The 17,334-nt window shown below is 58.0% G+C and overlaps 1 protein-coding gene across 1 annotated transcript in view; it reads right to left on the bottom strand.

Moving 5' to 3' along the window:
• IGSF9B (immunoglobulin superfamily member 9B) overlaps window positions 1-14,304 on the bottom strand; it is a 50,653-nt gene extending 36,349 nt beyond the window's left edge. The window contains exons 1-3 of the mRNA XM_040256527.1: window positions 14,191-14,304; window positions 5,172-5,369; window positions 3,580-3,726 (exon numbers count right to left, since the gene is read on the bottom strand). Coding sequence (XP_040112461.1) covers window positions 3,580-3,726; window positions 5,172-5,369; window positions 14,191-14,254 — 409 coding nt within the window. The 5' untranslated portion in view covers window positions 14,255-14,304. The remainder of the gene's footprint in view (window positions 1-3,579; window positions 3,727-5,171; window positions 5,370-14,190) is intronic.
• Window positions 14,305-17,334: the final 3,030 nt, after the last annotated feature.

Raw genomic sequence — 17,334 nt, 5'->3', positions numbered from 1 at the left:
GGGAAGTCTGGCAAGCTGCAGTCCATGGAGTCACAAAGAATCAGACATGACTGAGCAACTGAACAGAACGGAAGTGGCAAGTTACAGAGTCTCAACAAATGGCTGGATGAACGGATGAATGCCATGAAATAGCTGCATGCCTGCAAGCGCACCTGCATACACACCAACACAAATGCAAACATAAAACTGAAGACAAGGTGATGGTGAGATGACCTTCTTCAACAATCTCCCCAATGCTCCACTCGATGTGGCCGCAAAGGTGGCCACAAGTGAAGGCTGGGTGACCGGGGAAGCGGTCTTCATCACGCACAACAAACATCTTTGAGAAAATCAATCCTGCTGCTGCTGCTGCTAAGTCACTTCAGTCGTGTCCGACTCTGTGCAACCCCATAGACGGCAGCCCACCAGGCTCCCCCATCCCTGGGATTCTTCAGGAAAGAACACTGGAGTGGGTGGCCACTTCCTTCTCCAATCCTAACCCGAGGTTAAACACCCCAAAAGTGATGGTAAAACACATTCTGTGTTAGTTGCACAGTCACGTCCGACTCTTTGTGACCTCATGGACTACAGCCTGCCAGGCTCCTCTGTCCATGGAATTCTTCACAAGAATGATGGAGTGGGGAGTCATTCCCTTCTCCAGGGGATCTTCCTGACCCAGGAAACGAACCTGGGTCTCCTGTACTGCAGGCAGCTTCTTTAGCATCTGAGCCACCAGGGAAGCCCCAAAACACATTCTAAGCCCTTGCAAAGGGAACCTGGCTTCCGAGCCCCATATTGCCTCCTACCCTGGCCCGTGAGCCCATCCTAGCAGAGTCCTGCTGCCAAGCCTGCTCTTGAACTACAGCTCACACAGCCTCGGCCTCTATTACCTCTGTGTCACGCTTAAGGAAAAGATAATACAATAAATTATGTCCTGAAGTGACAAATTAATGACTAATTACATAATTACTTTATTATTTCGGTGCTTATCAGGAAAGCACTTTGAACAATTTCAAGTTTTCAGGAAAATAATGGTTTGACTCCCGATTATTTACTGGATTAGGTGTGAGCCTGCCAGCTGCCTTTCCAGCTTAATTCTTCTTTTTTCACACATGCCCTATAATTAATCATGCAGGTTAGAAATAGGCTGGCCTCTCCTCCGAGCAGTTCACTGACAGAAAGCAAGGCCTGACTCGGCCTTTTCTAGTATTTCATATGCAATGAGGAAATAATTGGATTTGCTTCCTCCCAACTGGCCTTTAAGAAAACACAGAAGGAGACAACTTGTGATTCTAATTTTTCATTTTCCCAGGGTGATCCCGGTCAGAAATGCCTGACAAGAAACATTCTAGTTTGGAAGAAATGCAATGTTTGTGCTCCAGACTCTTTCCTTCAACAAGGGAAGTATTAACTCTAGAAGAAACCTCAGAATGCAGGAGGCAGGAGGGAGGAAGAGAGGGTGAGGTCGCTCACCTTGGGAGCAGGGCCCTGGTAGGGAAAGCATTCCATGATGAGCTCAGCTCCGGTGCTAAAGCCTGGCCCTTCATTCCAACAACCAGCCAGGCTCCTGAATGTGGTAGCTCTGCTTCCTCTGGGCCTCTGGGCATGCTGTTCCCTCTGCCCTGAAATACCCTGCCAGCCTGACCCCCCCGACCCCTCTCACCTGGTCAACTCCTCTTCCCCAAAGGGTCTCTGCCCAGGGCTCATTTCCTCAGAGAAGTCCCTGTCCCTCATGCTTCCAAAGCTGTACTGCAGTCACCTGTGGACCTGACTGTCCCCTGACGATCCTTCAGAGCTCGGTCTGCACACCCCCAGAGCCTGCCGAGTGGACATTCAGGAACACATGTTGATCATGGGTCAATTCCCAAGGGCTCTTCGACCACCCAGGCCGCCTCTGCCAGCCCGAGGCCCCTCCTGGGCTGCCCGACTTGGTCTTTCTCTCCCATGAAGGGGAGGGTGACCCATATCCTGCACAGCATGACCCCCGCACAGCCGACGTTCCAAACGCGGCACCAGGCGTCTTCATCCACAGCCCTTCCTTTAATCTTCACTACAGCCCTGCACACAGGCACGGTTCTTGGAAACAGAATAGTGAAGCTCCCCGAGGGGAGGCGGGTGTCCTGGCTCAGACAGTGAACGAGGTGGCCTCACAACACAAGCCAAGTGTCGTTGGGCCGTGTTCCTTGCTGGTCCTCCTGCCTCCACTCCCTGGACAGGACCCAGCGGCGACGTGCGGGAGGCAGGCAGGGATGTGACGGCATCAGCCCGCCTCGGGAGACGGCACGAGAAAGCAGGCAGCGTGGGGGCTCTTGGCTCCGAGCTCCATCAGTGGTGCCATCAGCGGTAGGTTTACCTTCCTAATTACACTTTGCTTGGACTAATATTAAGCTGAGTTTTCATTCCCGGCACAGACAACAGCTGGCATTGAAAGGAAGTTGACTCAAAAGCTCACCGGTAGTGGGGACAGCCCACTCAAGGTTTAAAAAAAGCCCACCATTGGTCTCTGGGGACTGACCAACAGGAGTCAGTTGCGTGCAGTGAGTCAGCAGCCTGGACCACTGCCCCAAGGCCACCACTCCTAGGTCTGTTTGGTCCCAGAGGCCAGTCTCAGGCTAAAACACTATTTTTCCAGGACCCTCAATGGGTTTTCAGGGCAGAAGGTGCACAACCTGACCCAACCTCATGAGACAAGGCCAGTGGAAACTGGGAGCTCACAAGCCAGGACACTGACAGTTCCTCTCTGCTGAGCGTGGAATTCAGGGTCACAGACATCACACTCACAAGGACCTAAGCTGTGCCTGGGCGTCCAAAGCCTCGACAACCAGCTTAGTATGCATGGCACGTGGCGGCTGAATACACTATGTCACAAACTGAATCAAGAGTAAAATATAGCAAAGCTAAAACCCTGCTCCCCTCCACCATGGGGATCACTTCCTCTTCCATTTTCTTTGGGTTCCAGTGTCCCTGGTTCCTTGGGAATTTCCCCTCCCAAGGGAGGGCTCCCAGGGGCACAGAGGTCCCTCAGTCCCAGGAAAGACCCTGGCCCTGTGAGAGACCATCACCCTTCACCCTAGGAAATAAGTACCCACTAGCATCGAAAGGGTTACCCTCCAGGCCGGGACCAGCAGGATTGCCACCCGGCCCTGGGTTTGTCCTGCTGCTGCCCATCAGTTGCAGCTCAATGGCTGGCTGACACTCAATGGTTACTCAGGCAAATGGACTAAAGGAAGGCTCTAACAGGGGATCCCTGAAGAGGGTCTTCCTGCAGCTGCCCTAGAATCCACCCTGCAGATGCTCAACCCTCCCAGATTCCAGAACCCAGTTCCCACCCCCACCTATGGTGATCGCCGTCTGCCGGGAGCTGCCCAGCCTCTGGGACTCCAGGACGACCAAGGGGCCAGGGGTGTGGCTGGTATCTGACCAGGCCAGGGCCAGGGTCTCCTGGAAGGCTGAGGAACTTGGTGCGCAGCTGCACCAGGGTCTCCAGGGCAGGCTACAGTCAGGGGCTGAGTCCCAGGGGCATGGGAAGAAGGCTCAAGCACATGCAGGACACACACCGAACATGCTCGCATGCAGGCACACAACCCGCACAGCGCGCACCGTGGATGGTGAGATGCACCCAGCTGCCGTTGTGGAAGGTGTCGTATTGCTGGTCGAGCAGGAGCACCTTGCACTCGTACCAGCCCTGGTCTTCGGCACGCACCTGCTCCAGCCGCAGGGATGCCTTGTCGTGGAGGCTCGCACGGCCTGTGGAGAGGGAACAAGAGGGTCAGGGGAGGGCGCTGCCCCCTTCAGCCCCAGCCCCACAGGGACAGCCTCCCTTGACCCCAGCCCAGGGCAGGCAGTCCCAGCACAGGGCAGACCCAAAAGCCCTGCTCTCTCTGCCCACCGGCTGCACCAAGAAGGCTTCAGTTCCCTGCACCGTCCCATTCTCTAGGGGTGGAAGAGAGGAAGGCACTCTGGTGAGGTGGGATAGGAGAGGATGAGTGGGCCTGGGGACCTCCGGCCAGGCTGAGCAACATCCTGTCCCAGGGGTCCCCGTGGCTGCCACGCCCAGCACCCTGTCTGCGTGGCTTCCCTACAGCGGCCAGGGGAGACGCCACCAGGAACAGGGTGCTGACATCCCCTCCCAGTCCTTCCGCTGGGGCCAGAGAGCAGAGAGCACTGGTCCAGACAGAACCCAGCCCTGAGCTTGGCTAGAGTGGGGGTCGGCATGGGGAGTTGTGCGTACCCTGAGAATGCAGAGCGGCTGGCAGGTAGAGCACTTATCCATTCTGAACCACCCTCCCTAACTCAGATCCCTTCCCCAGAGTGCCCTCCGGGTCCTCCCTCCACCCGGCCCACTCCTCGCCCCAATGTCACGACCTCCTCTGCTTTCCTCCTTGTGTTTTTGACACTGGCAATCTGCCTACAAATCAGACAGTCCCAACCAACCAGGGCCAGAGAGACACAGACACAGGAAGAGAGAGAGAGGCAGAGAGAGAGAAATAGAAGCTGACAAAAATGCAAGGCAGACCTCAGAGCCCAGAGGTAAAGATAAAACCCATGTCCTGCCAGCTTCCTCTCTTCCTTTAAACCCCAGCGCACACACACACCCACACACACACCCAAGTACACACTCACACTGCCCCATGCCCTCCTCCCTGGTGGGCAGGCCCTGGCAGGGACTCAGTGAGGCCCAACTGGCAGGAGTCGATGCAGAACAAGACACAGGGGGCCAGGAGGAGGAGACAGAGCGGGCGCCCAGAGGCTCCCTCCACCCAGGACGAGAGGCCCCAACTTCAGAGCCAGAGGGAGGGAGTGGGCGAAGCCAGACAGAGCAAACCCCGTGGCTGCCTGCCGAGGCTCTGACTCAGCTGCTTCTACTGAGCGGCCCTCCAGCCAGCCTCCTCTCCCACGCAGCGGGCTCTGGGCCTCCCTTCTCCTCTGGCCTCCAGATCCGCAGGGGCCCCTGCGGATCGGTGAGGCTGTTCAGGAAGCCGTGTGTCTGCCCCACCTCCTTGTCCCTCTCCTCTTGCCACTTAATTAAAACCTACCAGAGTGCAAAGGATGGGAGGACAGAGGCAGCGACCGGAAAACAGAGATAAGAGGCCCATTGGAAAGGACGAGAGGTTACAAGACACAGGCAGGAGGGACAGGGCGGGGGCCCCCCAGAGCCAGGCGGGAAGCTAGGGCAATGGGGCAGCCCTTACCTGCATATTCAGGGTCCACATGAGGCGGGTAGTAGCCGAACTTGATGAAGATGGGGATGGGCACCCCGAACTTGAACCACTCCACGACATAGGGCGGGGGCTGCCCCGTCACCGGGTGGACCACGTCGCATCGCAGGACCACGCTCTCGCCAGCCCTCGCGGTCACGAACTCGGGCTCCTCTCGCAGGCCGTGGGCACCTAACAGGACAGCCACGTTGGGACACGGGAAAGGAGAGGCCAGGAGATCCTGCCCGGCTGTTCCAGAAACCACCTCTGCCCTCCCAACCCTGAAGAGCACAGCCCAACCATGCCTTTTCCCAGTGACACTCCTACCAGCTCTGAGGAGGGTGGCCACTGGGAAGCTGGAGGGGCCTCAGCCCCTCTGTGGACACCAAGGTCCGGGCAGGTACTGCAGCCAAGGGTGAATGGGGACCTCTTCTTGCACCAGGATGCTTCCTGCTAGAGCACAGCGGGGAGACTCGGAGACGGCATCCTCCCACGCCCCACCCCCAGCTCAGCCTGATGTTCACAGCACCAAACAAGAGCGTTCCACACAGAAGCGGGGAATCCCCAACAAGCTGAGCAGAGGCTGCTCCTGGCATCGCCAGAGGGAAAACCCCACCGGCCTGAGCTGGCCTCTCTGCCCCTCCTCCCTCTGCCCGCCCGCCGTGCCTGCCGCAGAGGAGGGAGTGGGAGGGGCCTCCATCCCTCCCGTGTACAAGCCCCAAATCTATCAGCAGGAGAAGCCCCAGACACCACCATTCAGACCGCAAGATGCTGGGGACACAGGAGGGGGACCCTGGGGCCACGAACCTCAGCCAACTAAGGGGACCACCCCTACCTGGCAGAGGACAAAGCATGTGGCTGGATAAGGCACTGACATCCTCCAGAAAGGGACTGGAAGGGATGGGAGGTGAGACAGGGAGAGGCCCACACCCCCCAGCCCCAGCCCCAGCCCCAGCGAGAACAGGTTAACCCAGTCTCCACCCCAGGCCTGCGGCCCCACCTCCAGCCTGACTTGGGCTACCACACCAAAAGTCACCTTGTCCACCTTCGTTCCCAGTGAAAGAGCCCGCTGGGAGGCCCCTCCCCCCCGCCTTCCCTCCCAGCACCCACACAACCCACCAGACCCCGCCCCTCCCCTCCAGAGCTGGCTGGGCCCCTCCAGGCAGCACCACGGACAGCGGCTGCTCCCCTGAGGCTCGGGCCTGACTGTGAGCACACCTCTGACCCCTGTGGGCTCCTGCCAGGCGCCTCTGTCTGGCTCTCCTTTGTGTCTTGGTGTATCTGGCTCTTTCTATGTGTCTTTCTGTTTGGTTCTGTCTCTCTCTCTCTAGTGTCTCTCCTGTGTTCATCTCTCTCTGGTTCTTCCTCCATGTCTGTCTCTCTCTGTCTCTGTCTCTCTAGCTCCCACCCACATGGGTGATGCTGTCTACCTGCTCCCCTCCTTTGTGTGACTCTATCAGCATGTGTTGGGGGGGTACATGTAGGGTTCCATTCGCCTATGCTGAGGAAGAGGTTTTGCTTTTCTGCTGCCTGGCCCCTGCGTGCTTGTGTGCTCTGCCTCTCCAGGTCCATGTCTCTCCTTCTCTCCCTCCCGCTCCAGCTCCCTCTCCTCCTCCCGCAAATTGCGGAAGAAGGAGGAGGCAACCCTTCTGGAAGCTGATTGGCTACTGGTGACATCACTGTTTTCTAGAGAAAGAGCTAAGATCACAGAGTATTTTTGGAGCAGAGCACAGTGTTGCCCTCACCTGCCTGAGGCCCCAGCAGGTTTCCCAACCCTCCCAGACCTGCTTTAGGCAAAGGCTAAATTCCAGCCCCTCAGGGAAAGTATAGCAGGTTCCTCCCAGCCCCCACCTCACCCCCTGGGGGCACCAGGCAGGGACTGGGCCTGCCTCACAGCACCCTGGCACAAAGGCTGACCCTGGGCCCTGGAGGGGTGAGCAAACAACAGACGTGTGCACATGAGTGCATGTGTGTACACATGTACATGTACATGTGAGTGTGTAGACTTTGGAGAAAAGAAGAGGAAATACAGGAGCCAGGGCAAGAGGAGGAGATGCCTCCCAGGGGCGGCCACCTGGGGCAGGGGGCAGGGTTGCTTGCCCTCCTCTCATAGAAAAGGTTCTGGAGGCTCTGGGAGGCAAGACCTTGACTGCTTTGTTCTCTGCACAGCAACTGGGCAACGAGGTGGCCTCTTCCACACCCACCCAGGCTCAGGGCTGCGCACCCCACCTGAGACCCAGCCAGACCTGGGCCCCACCCCACAGCTCTTCCCACATCCCTCCACCAGAGACAGCAGCTGGAGGAAGACATGGTGAGACCAGCAGCACAGAGACAGTGAGCAAAGCCAAAATAGACGGGCTTCCAGGATGAAGGCAGCGGAGTGGGAGGCCCTGTCCCAGCCCCCGCACTCAGGCCAGTCTTCCTGGCTTTCAGAATCCTAAAATATTTATCAGCTTTCCTCATCTCAACACACACACACACACACTCTGCGTGTGCTCTCACTCCATCACCCACGAGTACTTCCCCCTCAGCCTGATCCTTTCTGAGCCAAAGCATGTCTAATAAAACACTTTCTCCAGAAAAGCTTGCTGCAAAAAAAAAAAAAAAGTAAACAGGCTGGCAGCAGAGATGGAAGAGGGGTTTGATGGAGGAGAGAAATGCCTTCAAACCCAGGACACAACCCAAGTCAAGAGCAAAAGAGATTCCAGGGGCAAGAATGGAGACAGACGGTCAGGGTGTGAACAGACAGGCAGAGACAGAGAGAGAGGTCAAGGGCACCCAGGGTTCTGCCAGGGACACAGAGACACAGGCCTTCAGAGGATGGAGAATCAGGAGAGTCAGGAGGGGACAGAGCCAGGCCCCAGGAGCAGCAGGGAGGAGGAAGAAGGGGGGAGGGGAAAGCAGGGATGAAGGGTGCCCAAAGTGGGAGGGCTGCAGGAGGGGAGGCCCCAGACCCCTCCCCACCACAGAGGCCTGCAGCAGCCTCAAGGGGACTCTGGCACCCACAGGGTGAGCACCGCAGGGAGCAGGTGTCCTGGATTCCACACACCCTTTTCAGAGATGGCAGGATCCAGCTGTACCCGGAGGAGCAGAGCAAATCTGCACTTTGGGGTTTTGCCCGGCGCTCCCCAGTAGGGAGAGAGGACACAGGAGGAGGAGGTGCCCCGCGGTCTGGCTAACCTTTCCGAAAGCCCACAGGGTGCAAACCTCCTGCTCTCTGGGCCAGGTGGTGCCCAGCAGGTCGCCAGGTCCAGGGCTGCCACTGGACCCCTGTGAGCACAGGACCACGAGCCCTCCACAGCCTGGCACAGCCCCCACCCCCACTTCCAAGCTGGAGCTCTTCCAGGGGCGGGGCTGGGGGAGGAGAGGCAGCAGGACTGCAAAATCTGGTGGCAGCAGCCAAGGTCTGGGAACCAGGCAGGGAGGGCCAGCTGCCAGGCAAACCAGCTTCCTCTAGGTCACTACTAGGGGACCTCAACACCCATCTGACAGATGTACCACCGTCTCTGTCTCACTGGTGAGCAGACTGGAGGGTGCTCTGGCTAGGCCAGTGGCCAGGGGGTGGGGATGGGGGGGCAGCAATTAGTTAGGGGCAGGTTCCAGCTGTCCTGTCTCCCCTTTGCCCCGACTTGCTCCCTGCCACAGGCTAGGTATCAAAACACAAGACCCCTCCCACACTGAACCCAAGAAGCAGCCCCCTCCACTCTGTTCCCTGAGTTGGAGGCCAGCCCCTCCACAGTGCACTCAGGACAGGTTCTCACAGCCAGACCCCTGCAGTCCTGAACCCGAGAAGGCCAGCGGGCCAGACCTGGGTCAGTAGGCAGATGTGGGTGCAGGGCTGAGCCCACTCTGCCTGGGACCCAGGAGCTCCAGCCCCATCTAGCTGCGACACAGGGAGACCTCCCCACCTCGGTGAGTGAGTACACATCCCCAGGAAGGCTCCCCTTTTCCCCCGCCCCCTCGGGCACCAGACTCCCAAACCACAGGCCTGTTGTCTAATAATACCAGCGACAGCCACCGCCACCTCCATCTGCCAGCCTAAAAATAATCCCTGCTAAGTCCAAAATAGGCACAGCCCCCAATAGTCCCCCAGTCACTCCTCTGTGACAAGCCAGGGGGTTCCAGGAGATCCCAGGAAGCTTGAATCGGGCTCCCCTGGGACGTCCTTTCCCCCGACCTGGGAGATCCAGACCCAGAGGCTTGCATGAGGAAAGCAGAGCAGAGACTCCATACACACATAGCCAAGTGTGACATGGAAAAACAGCCATGTCCACATAAGACTGCACCCTGGGTGTCCTTTGCAGAAGGTGGGTGGGCCAGAGGTCACTGGGACATTCTGCCTCCAGCCAGGACCCCCACACCCTACCTAGGAGGTCCTTGGAGAAGTCCCCACCTTTTAAGGTCTCCCTGTAGCTATTCTTCTGCCCCCACTCCCCATCAACCTCTGAGGATAGAAATCAGAGATCAGGTGAGCCCAAACTGGCACTCCCGTCATCTAACAAGGCACTGGGGGAGGGAGAGGACACCCTTCCTCTGTGGGTGCCTCTCCTCCCTAACTCTCTGGCCCAGGCAGCCCAGGAGGCAGCAGCTATTAGCCACCTTAATTTGCTCTCGGCTAGATTGTATTTCCAAGAGCCTGTTCCCCAGGAGCCACTGGCAGGAAGCAGTCAGTAATCCAACCTCCGCTCTGCTCCTGCAACAGCTTCTCCGCAAAGAGGCCCAGCCACACCCACCCTGCCCACCACTGGCGCGGGCCTAGTCCAAGTACCCCCAAGCTGAGCCAGGGAGGGCCTCGGGTGAGGCGCCAGGTGGACGCAAGTAAGCAGGGGATCGAAGCCTGAGTCTACTCACAATGAAGCGTCAGCACTCCCTACTCGGAAGCTGGAAAACCAGGACAGCAGATCCTGCATGTTACCTGGACAGTGTATTACCTGCCATGGCCCAGCTGGCCAGGGGCCTGGACCAGGAAGGAGCTCGGGGGTGAGGGTGGGCAGAGGGCACCACCCAGTCACCGCCTTTTCAGAAAGACAGGCAGGCTGGCTGGGACCTCGCTCGTAGCCTGGCCCACAAGGAACTGTTCTCCAAACCTCTTCTGGAGGCCCTGACTCTGCTCATCAGTCTCCTGCTTAATCACGCAAGAGAGAACAGAAAAGCAGGAAGATTCCTAAGAAAAATAGGTCAGCTGCCTCAGGCAGGCTGAGCTGGCTCCCTTGGGCAGTGCCCCGGCAGGACCAGGCTACAAGCTGCCTCTGCACCCAGCTCCCACCCCCCGGAGACCAAGTCCCTTCTCCATTCGGGAGTCTGGGCTACTGGGTAGCCAAGGTCAGAGCCACCTCTTAGCAAGTCAGACCCGTCTTCTGCGTCCCCTGGCTCTGCCTGTGTGTCCCCCACTGAGGCTTTCTCTCAGAGTTCAGTCTCCCTTCAGCCCAGCCCCAGGGCCGAGCCTCCAACTTTGGGAGCTTCTGGGCTGTCCATACTCAGGTGTGGAGCAGAGGGTGGGAAAAGCCGGGCGTCTGCTCCAAGTCTAGCCTCACTGCCACCCACGGCCATCAGCAATCAGACAGGAAAGATGCCCCACGTCGCGCCTGGAGACTCTGGGTCTCCTGTCTGCTACATTCATGTGCATACGCATACACACAGTTGCGTACACAGGCAGGCACACACACACAGATGTGTGCAGGCACTTCTAGCAGCTACGACCAATGATGGCTCTTTCCACAGTTCGCATTCACTCTCTCACACAAACTGCTTTACCCATCACCGGGCACAGAGAGGAGAGAGCTGCCCTGGGACCCTGGCCTAGCCCAAGGAGGCACAGGACTGGAGGGGGTTGGGGAGCCGGGGAGGGAGTGCAGCTCTTCCTGTGGGCTGGGTCCACTCCCACCCCCTCAGCGCAGCAAGGCCCTGACAGCTAGGCCTGAGGCAGAGAGATCTGAGGATGGAGAGCACAGGGCTCAGAGCCAGGAGAGGCCGGCCAGAGAGAGGCTGGGGTTCAGCATCTCCCAGCCAGGCAGCCTCTGCTCCTTTGCGTAACTGGATCCTAGCTTTCTGTCTCAGAACCTCAAACCTGAAACCACCACCAGCCCTGGGACTGGCAGCTCCAGGTCAGCACACAAGATGAGCTTGGGGCCAGCAGCTGAAAGCTGACTCTTCCCACACATCCCCTCCTCAGCTTCTCCCAAACGCATGCTGCCAGACACACCCCTGCCTGCCTCCAGCCACGCGTGCTGGGGACACAAACACGCACGCCACGTCCTGAGCCAAGTCCCGCGCAGCTGAGAGGCTGCCTGTGGGGGTATCTCTAGCAGATTCCAGACCTAAATGCCCTCCCTCGTGCCTTCACCACCAAAGGGAGGGAGGGAAGGCCAGGCTGAGAGCAGAGGGCATTAGTCCAGCTACCAGCACTGTCCGGGTTAGAACCCGCTTTATCTGGGGACAGCAGTAAGCCAGACACGGAATCTGTGGTCCACAAGAAGAGGCAGCCTTGGCGATAAAGGCCGGGGTCCTCCACACCAGTTTGCTCAGTGAAGGCCTCGGACGCAGACTCCACTCACCACCTTCCAGGCTCTCTGCACGCCCTCCCCAGCCTCCACACTGCCCCCAGACACACAGGATTCAAGTCCACCCCTCTCTCTGTCCCAAGCCTTTCACTCCTCTGCAGGAGCAACTGCTGCTCAGCCAGACCCTAAGACCAGCATCTCAAAGTCCCTCCCATCAAGAATCTCCTGGAAATCACCTCTGCCAGTTAGAGAACAGCTAAGCTCTCACAGCAGCATCTGAAACGCTGGCCCATCAGCCCATCCCCCATTCCTGGAGGCCGTAGAGATGATGCCTCCTGGGTATCCTGCAGTTTCTCCAACAGGTTCCAGCCACTGACATAACTCCAGTTCTGCAGATCTTTCAAAGGATTTCCGAGCCGCCCTCCACATCTCCCTGGGCAAGGTCAGCGGGGAAGGCAACCTTGGTTCTGGACAGAGGCAACTGTCTGAACTCCCCCTGGGGACATTCCCAGCTCCCAGTGCCCTGAACCATTCAGGGGAAAGAAATGGAACCAAGATCATCATCAGTTACTTACTCATGACTTAGCAACTAAACCACCACTACCACAGAACACTCAGCCAGCCCCTCATTTCTTCATGGCACTAATGTTCACAAATACCCCACAAGCTCATACTGTTAACCCCCAATAAGGCAAGTGACAATCAGAGAAGCAAAGCAATGTGTCCAAGGTCACAAGCCAGCAAGTAGCAGTGCTGGAACTTGAGTCCAGATCCTTTACCACCACACACAAGAGCCCCTAGGCTAAAAAGACACCCCCCTCCCCAAAACCCACAGGGATGGCAGGCAGGGGTTCATGTCCAGCCACCCCCGGCAGAAGGACGTCTCCATTCCCAGAAAGAAGTCAGAAGCTCCAGAACCAATAACCTTCAATGCTGGGAAGTCCTTCCTTCTGTCTGGCTCTTCTGTGTGCTGCTGTAATACAAGCACACATTTCCCTTGATTCTGTGCTGAAACTGGCAAAAAGTCCATCCTCCTCCCTGGACTTCTCAGGCTGGGATCCTATTTCAGAGCCTCCCTTCAGCGTCGCTCTTTTATTCAAACATCCCAATACATCCTTTTGTGAGACAGTCCCATAGCAGGAATATACCACAAACTGAAGGAGAGGAGATGCAGGCATCAGAAGAGTACAAGGCAACAGGGAAGGGGCGAGCACTGAGGCTGGAGACAAGTTCTCAAGCGCAGCTCACCTCACACCCCCAACCCCACCCCACGAGCTTCTGGTCTGTTTTCCCACCTGACAATCCTGAGTTTTAAAACCACCCGGGGTCACACACCATATAATAAAATCACTCTTCTCTTGGCCTTCCTCTGCCTCTGTTTTCACACCCCCGCAAACACCAGCAAGACCGATCCCATTCCAGAAACTTTCCCAAATCAGTTCCCCTCCCCCTACACAGCCCCAGACAAGGTGAGCAAAGGGTCCTGCGCGAGCGGGGCCGGGCGCTGGTTCTTCCGCTGTGGGTCCTCCTACTGCTTGCTGTCCACCGGACGGTTCTCCCCGGAAGCCAGTCTGGCCGGCCCTGGGGACCTGCCCGCAGCTGGGTCGTGTCTGCGCGCTGAACGTCGCGCGCTCAGAGTCCGGGCACCTCCAGCTTCCATAGCAGGGCGGACAGCCGAGGTGCCACACAGAGGCGTGCGGGCCGCTCTGCGGTCTCCAGAGCAAGAGCCCGCGTGCTCACGCGCGCCTCACCCAGCTCACTGGCTTCCCTCTGCCCGCTTCCCAGCTCAGACCGGAAACACAGAAAGAGGAAAACCTCCCTCCGCCCCGAGACGCGGCAGTGGAGACCCCCTCCCGCTGCTCTCGCCCACAGCAGCTGTGGCCAGCTGTAGCCGGCTGCGGCGCGCTCCCGGGGAACTTTTGCCCGGCCCAGGCCGGGCTCAGGTGCAGCAGAGCCGGACGCGGGCAGAGCCAGCCGAAGTCAGCCGCTCCTCAGAGCAAGCGAGAGACCCCGCGCGGAACCAGCTCTTCTCCTCTCGCGGCGCTCCGTGCGCCCCGCCCTGCGAGGGGATCCGATCCCCAGCTGCCACGACGTGTGGTCCGGAGGGACTCGAGCCCAAGCCGGGCCCGCACCGGCTCCCCTGCGGACCGGTGGCACTGCGCGGGGTCCAGCGTGCCGCAGCCAACCGAGGACCCGAAAACTCCCTGGCGGCAGAGTTGAGAAAGCCGCCGCCTCCCCAGCGCTCGAGGCGGCGGCTGCGCCCGCGAAGGGCACCGGGCGCGGCTTTCGCGGCAAAGCCCTGGTGCCAAGGGTGGCGGCGTGGACCCTAGCCCGAGGCGTTCTCTCCGGAGCGCCGGCAGCCCGGGTTCAGGCCCTTCCCGCTGACCGCGGATACGGCCCCCCCGCTCCCGGCGGTTCCCTGAGCGCGCTCGCCGGGAGGGCGCGGGCTCAGCAGGAGGACGGAGCCAAGATCCGCGGGAGGCGCAGGGGAGGGACGCTGCACTTCAACTCACCTTGAGCCGCAAGACCTCGGGCGCTGATCACACTTGCTATCAAAGTGGCCACATACCAAATCATAGTACTACCGCGCGCCAGCCAGGAGCCTCATCCTATCGCAAAGTGCCCCGCGCCGCCTACGCCCCGCGCCGGTGCTCTCGCGGCTCCTGCGGCTCCTGCAGCCCGGGCGGCCCGCTCCCCATCCCTCCGCGGATCCGCTCGGCTCGGCGCGCAGCCTCCCGCCAGGCGCAGCGGCACCTGCACTGGAGCCCGGGCGGAGCGCAGCCAGCGCCGTGGAGAAGCCCGGCCGCACCGCCCCGGGCCCGCCCCCGCTGCCCTCCCATTGGGCGCGGCCAGAGAGCCCCGGGCCCGATTGGCCAGGATGCATGCCCGTCGCGTCGAGGGGGGCGAGCCCATTCAAGGTGCGTTGACGTGTGGCAAGCCCAGAGCCGCAGAATCATGCGCATTGCTGGGGAGAAGGCGCTGCCGCGTCTCCGCTAGGCTCTGCTCCCTGCTCCCACTGCATGGCAAGTTTCTGGGGGAAGGAATGTGGCCGCCGAGCCGGCCAACGGGACCCTGGAGTCTCTGCTACACTGTAGGTCTGAGGGGTCGGTGCCCCCGCCCATCCAGGGAACCCAGCATCCGGTTTCCATCCAGCAAAAAGGCGTCCCGGGAGGACGGTGCTGATTCAGTGATGGGGAAACCCGGGAACAGCAGCCTGGGGAAGCTGAGAACGTCCTTCACTGGAGATCTTTTCAAAGGGGTCACGCGCTACCGCCACCTCCCCTCCTCCCTTCCACACTCGGCCACTCTTTCCTCCCCAGCGCACTCCCTGCCACCCAAACTTGAGATTACGTTAAGTTCCATCCAGCCTGAAGGCAGGGGGATGACTAAAATGACCTCTAAAAGTGGCTAAGATTTGGGGTGAGTCATTGGCTCAGCTGCAGGAGTGTCACGGGCCCCCCTCAGGAACACACGTGTGCACACTGCCACCCCCAGTGCGGGTCATAGTTGCTCATCGCCAGGAAGTCTCCACTTTGAGCAATGAAAGTGTTCCTTCTTCTAAAAAGACTGCCTCCTCAAGCACAAGATTCCTCCCCCATCCCCACCTGCCTGGGAGCCTGGCCCCATCTCAGCAGAAAGAAGCCAAGATGGATTTCAGGAGCAGTGTAGGGATCTGGGACAAGGGACCCAGGGAAGGGGAAGGTGGTCTTCTTATCTTTATAGAAGAGGATAAGGAGGAACCTAGAAGGTGTTCATATTTCTCAACCTCACCCCTCCCCCCATTATAGTTGTATTTGCAGAAGAAATAAACCAGCGTCATGGAAACATCTACAAACAGTCCCCTCACACCAGGGATCTGAGGCTGCAGTGAAGATGATCTTTCACAGAGTGAGAGCAGAGGTGAGAGGGGCTCAGTTCCCCAGGATGGGCAGCAAAGGGGGCTCAGGAAGGTCACCCTCGTCGCCATCACAAAGCACTTGTCAGCCACAAAGCACTGGCTCTAGCATATGAAGCTCAAAGGGGAAAAAAATGAGGGAAACTTGCTTGTAAGAAACGCACACATACACACACACATTCTACACATGGAATGTGGCCTGAACATGGGAGGAACACCCTTCCCTGAAAGGTGGTGAGCCTCTTAGCTCACCATCAGCCAGGACATGGAAAGCTGGAAGGCCCTTCCTGGCACAGCAGCAAATACACTGGGCAATCTAGCACCTGGATGTAACCTGGAGAACCAGAACACGTAAATGACCTCCTGCCCTGTCCAGCCACTCTAGTTATGAGATGTAACTCTGCTCGTGCAGAGATGCCTCTCCCTGAGCCCTCACTTTAGGGTCTCTTTCTCTGCCAAAATGCCTTTCTTGGGGATGTGAAGTGAGTTGGAAGCTAATTCCCAGCCAGCATGCCCAAGAACTAGAGCTCCACCCTCAACATATACATGAACCCACGGTCCTAGGGCTTTGAGCCTCGCTAGGATCCACTTGGAGAACTGGCAATAACAGGATTCTCTTTTCAGAACCTCTAAGCATCTATCTGGCCTGAAGAGAAATGCTGGACCCCCAGGGCTGCCCATGTCCCTAGCCCTTTATAGGTAGTAACATGGCCGAGTGGGAAATGTTCTTCTAGGGACCTGAAAGGTAGGGAAGGGGGTAAAGCCACTATCACCATCTTCTTGATTGTTTTTTCTTGGCCATAGACTTTTTCCCACTTTGCATGGTAGTTTCTCGGAGAAGGCGATGGCACCCCACTCCAGTACTCTTGCCCCTGGGAGAATCCCAGGGACGGGGGAGCCTGGTGGGCTGCCGTCTATGGGGTCACACAGAGTTGGACACGACTGAAGTGACTTAGCAGCAGCATGGTAGTTTCTACTAGGAAACTAAAATTGTCAAACTGAAAGGAAAAAGTAACACAAAGAGCTTAAGAGCATGAGTTGAGTTGGGAAGGGGTTCAAAAGAACTATCTGAAAAGAAGACTAATTTCTTCTGGATAAATATATTGGAAATGCAGTGGAAGAAGAGGGTGAGGGCAGAGAGGAAAGGGAGGAGAGTTGAGATTCAAAAGGAAAAAGTTAGCTTCATCATCAGATGTGTCTTAGATTTGGTTTCAGATCAGTTCAAAAGAGATACAGAGTATCGGATCACAGTGAGGAATGAGACCAAAGAAGTCTTTCCCTCTTGCCACATAGCTTATCTCCAGACCCAGGAAGGATGGGACATATCCAGTGATAGTCTCAAGGCGAGTGTGGACCCCAGCATCCAAGAGGGACATGAGGGAGGGTGTGAGCCACTCCCAGGATGTACACCACTCTCAGCGTACCTGGTTAGTTATCAGCATCTCTGATAATACAGATGTTTGTTAATATCTTACATCAAGTAAGGGAATAGATGTCATCTCTCCCACATTTTGGAAATGCAGTATGCTAGTCTTATGGGTTTCTCGATGTAAAACCAGCTAGCCACCTATCCACACCTTCTCCTGGGCCCCTGGAGGATAAGGGTCTGCAAAAGCTTCAAGTCTAGGAGAAGAGGAAGCAGGGACTTCTTCACGTCCGCTGAGCTGTAGGACTCAAAATCAGGAGTTCACTCACCCTGCTTGCTCAGTGGTTCCAGACCCCTTTGTGGAATCCTAGTGAGGATGTTCATCGGAGCAGGTGC

Source organism: Oryx dammah, unplaced genomic scaffold (genome assembly GCF_014754425.2).
Source record: "Oryx dammah isolate SB20612 unplaced genomic scaffold, SCBI_Odam_1.1 HiC_scaffold_15, whole genome shotgun sequence".
NCBI classification, from domain to species: domain Eukaryota; kingdom Metazoa; phylum Chordata; class Mammalia; order Artiodactyla; family Bovidae; genus Oryx; species Oryx dammah.
Note: the sequence above shows the minus strand (reverse complement) of the source record. Positions and strands in the feature narration are given on the sequence as shown.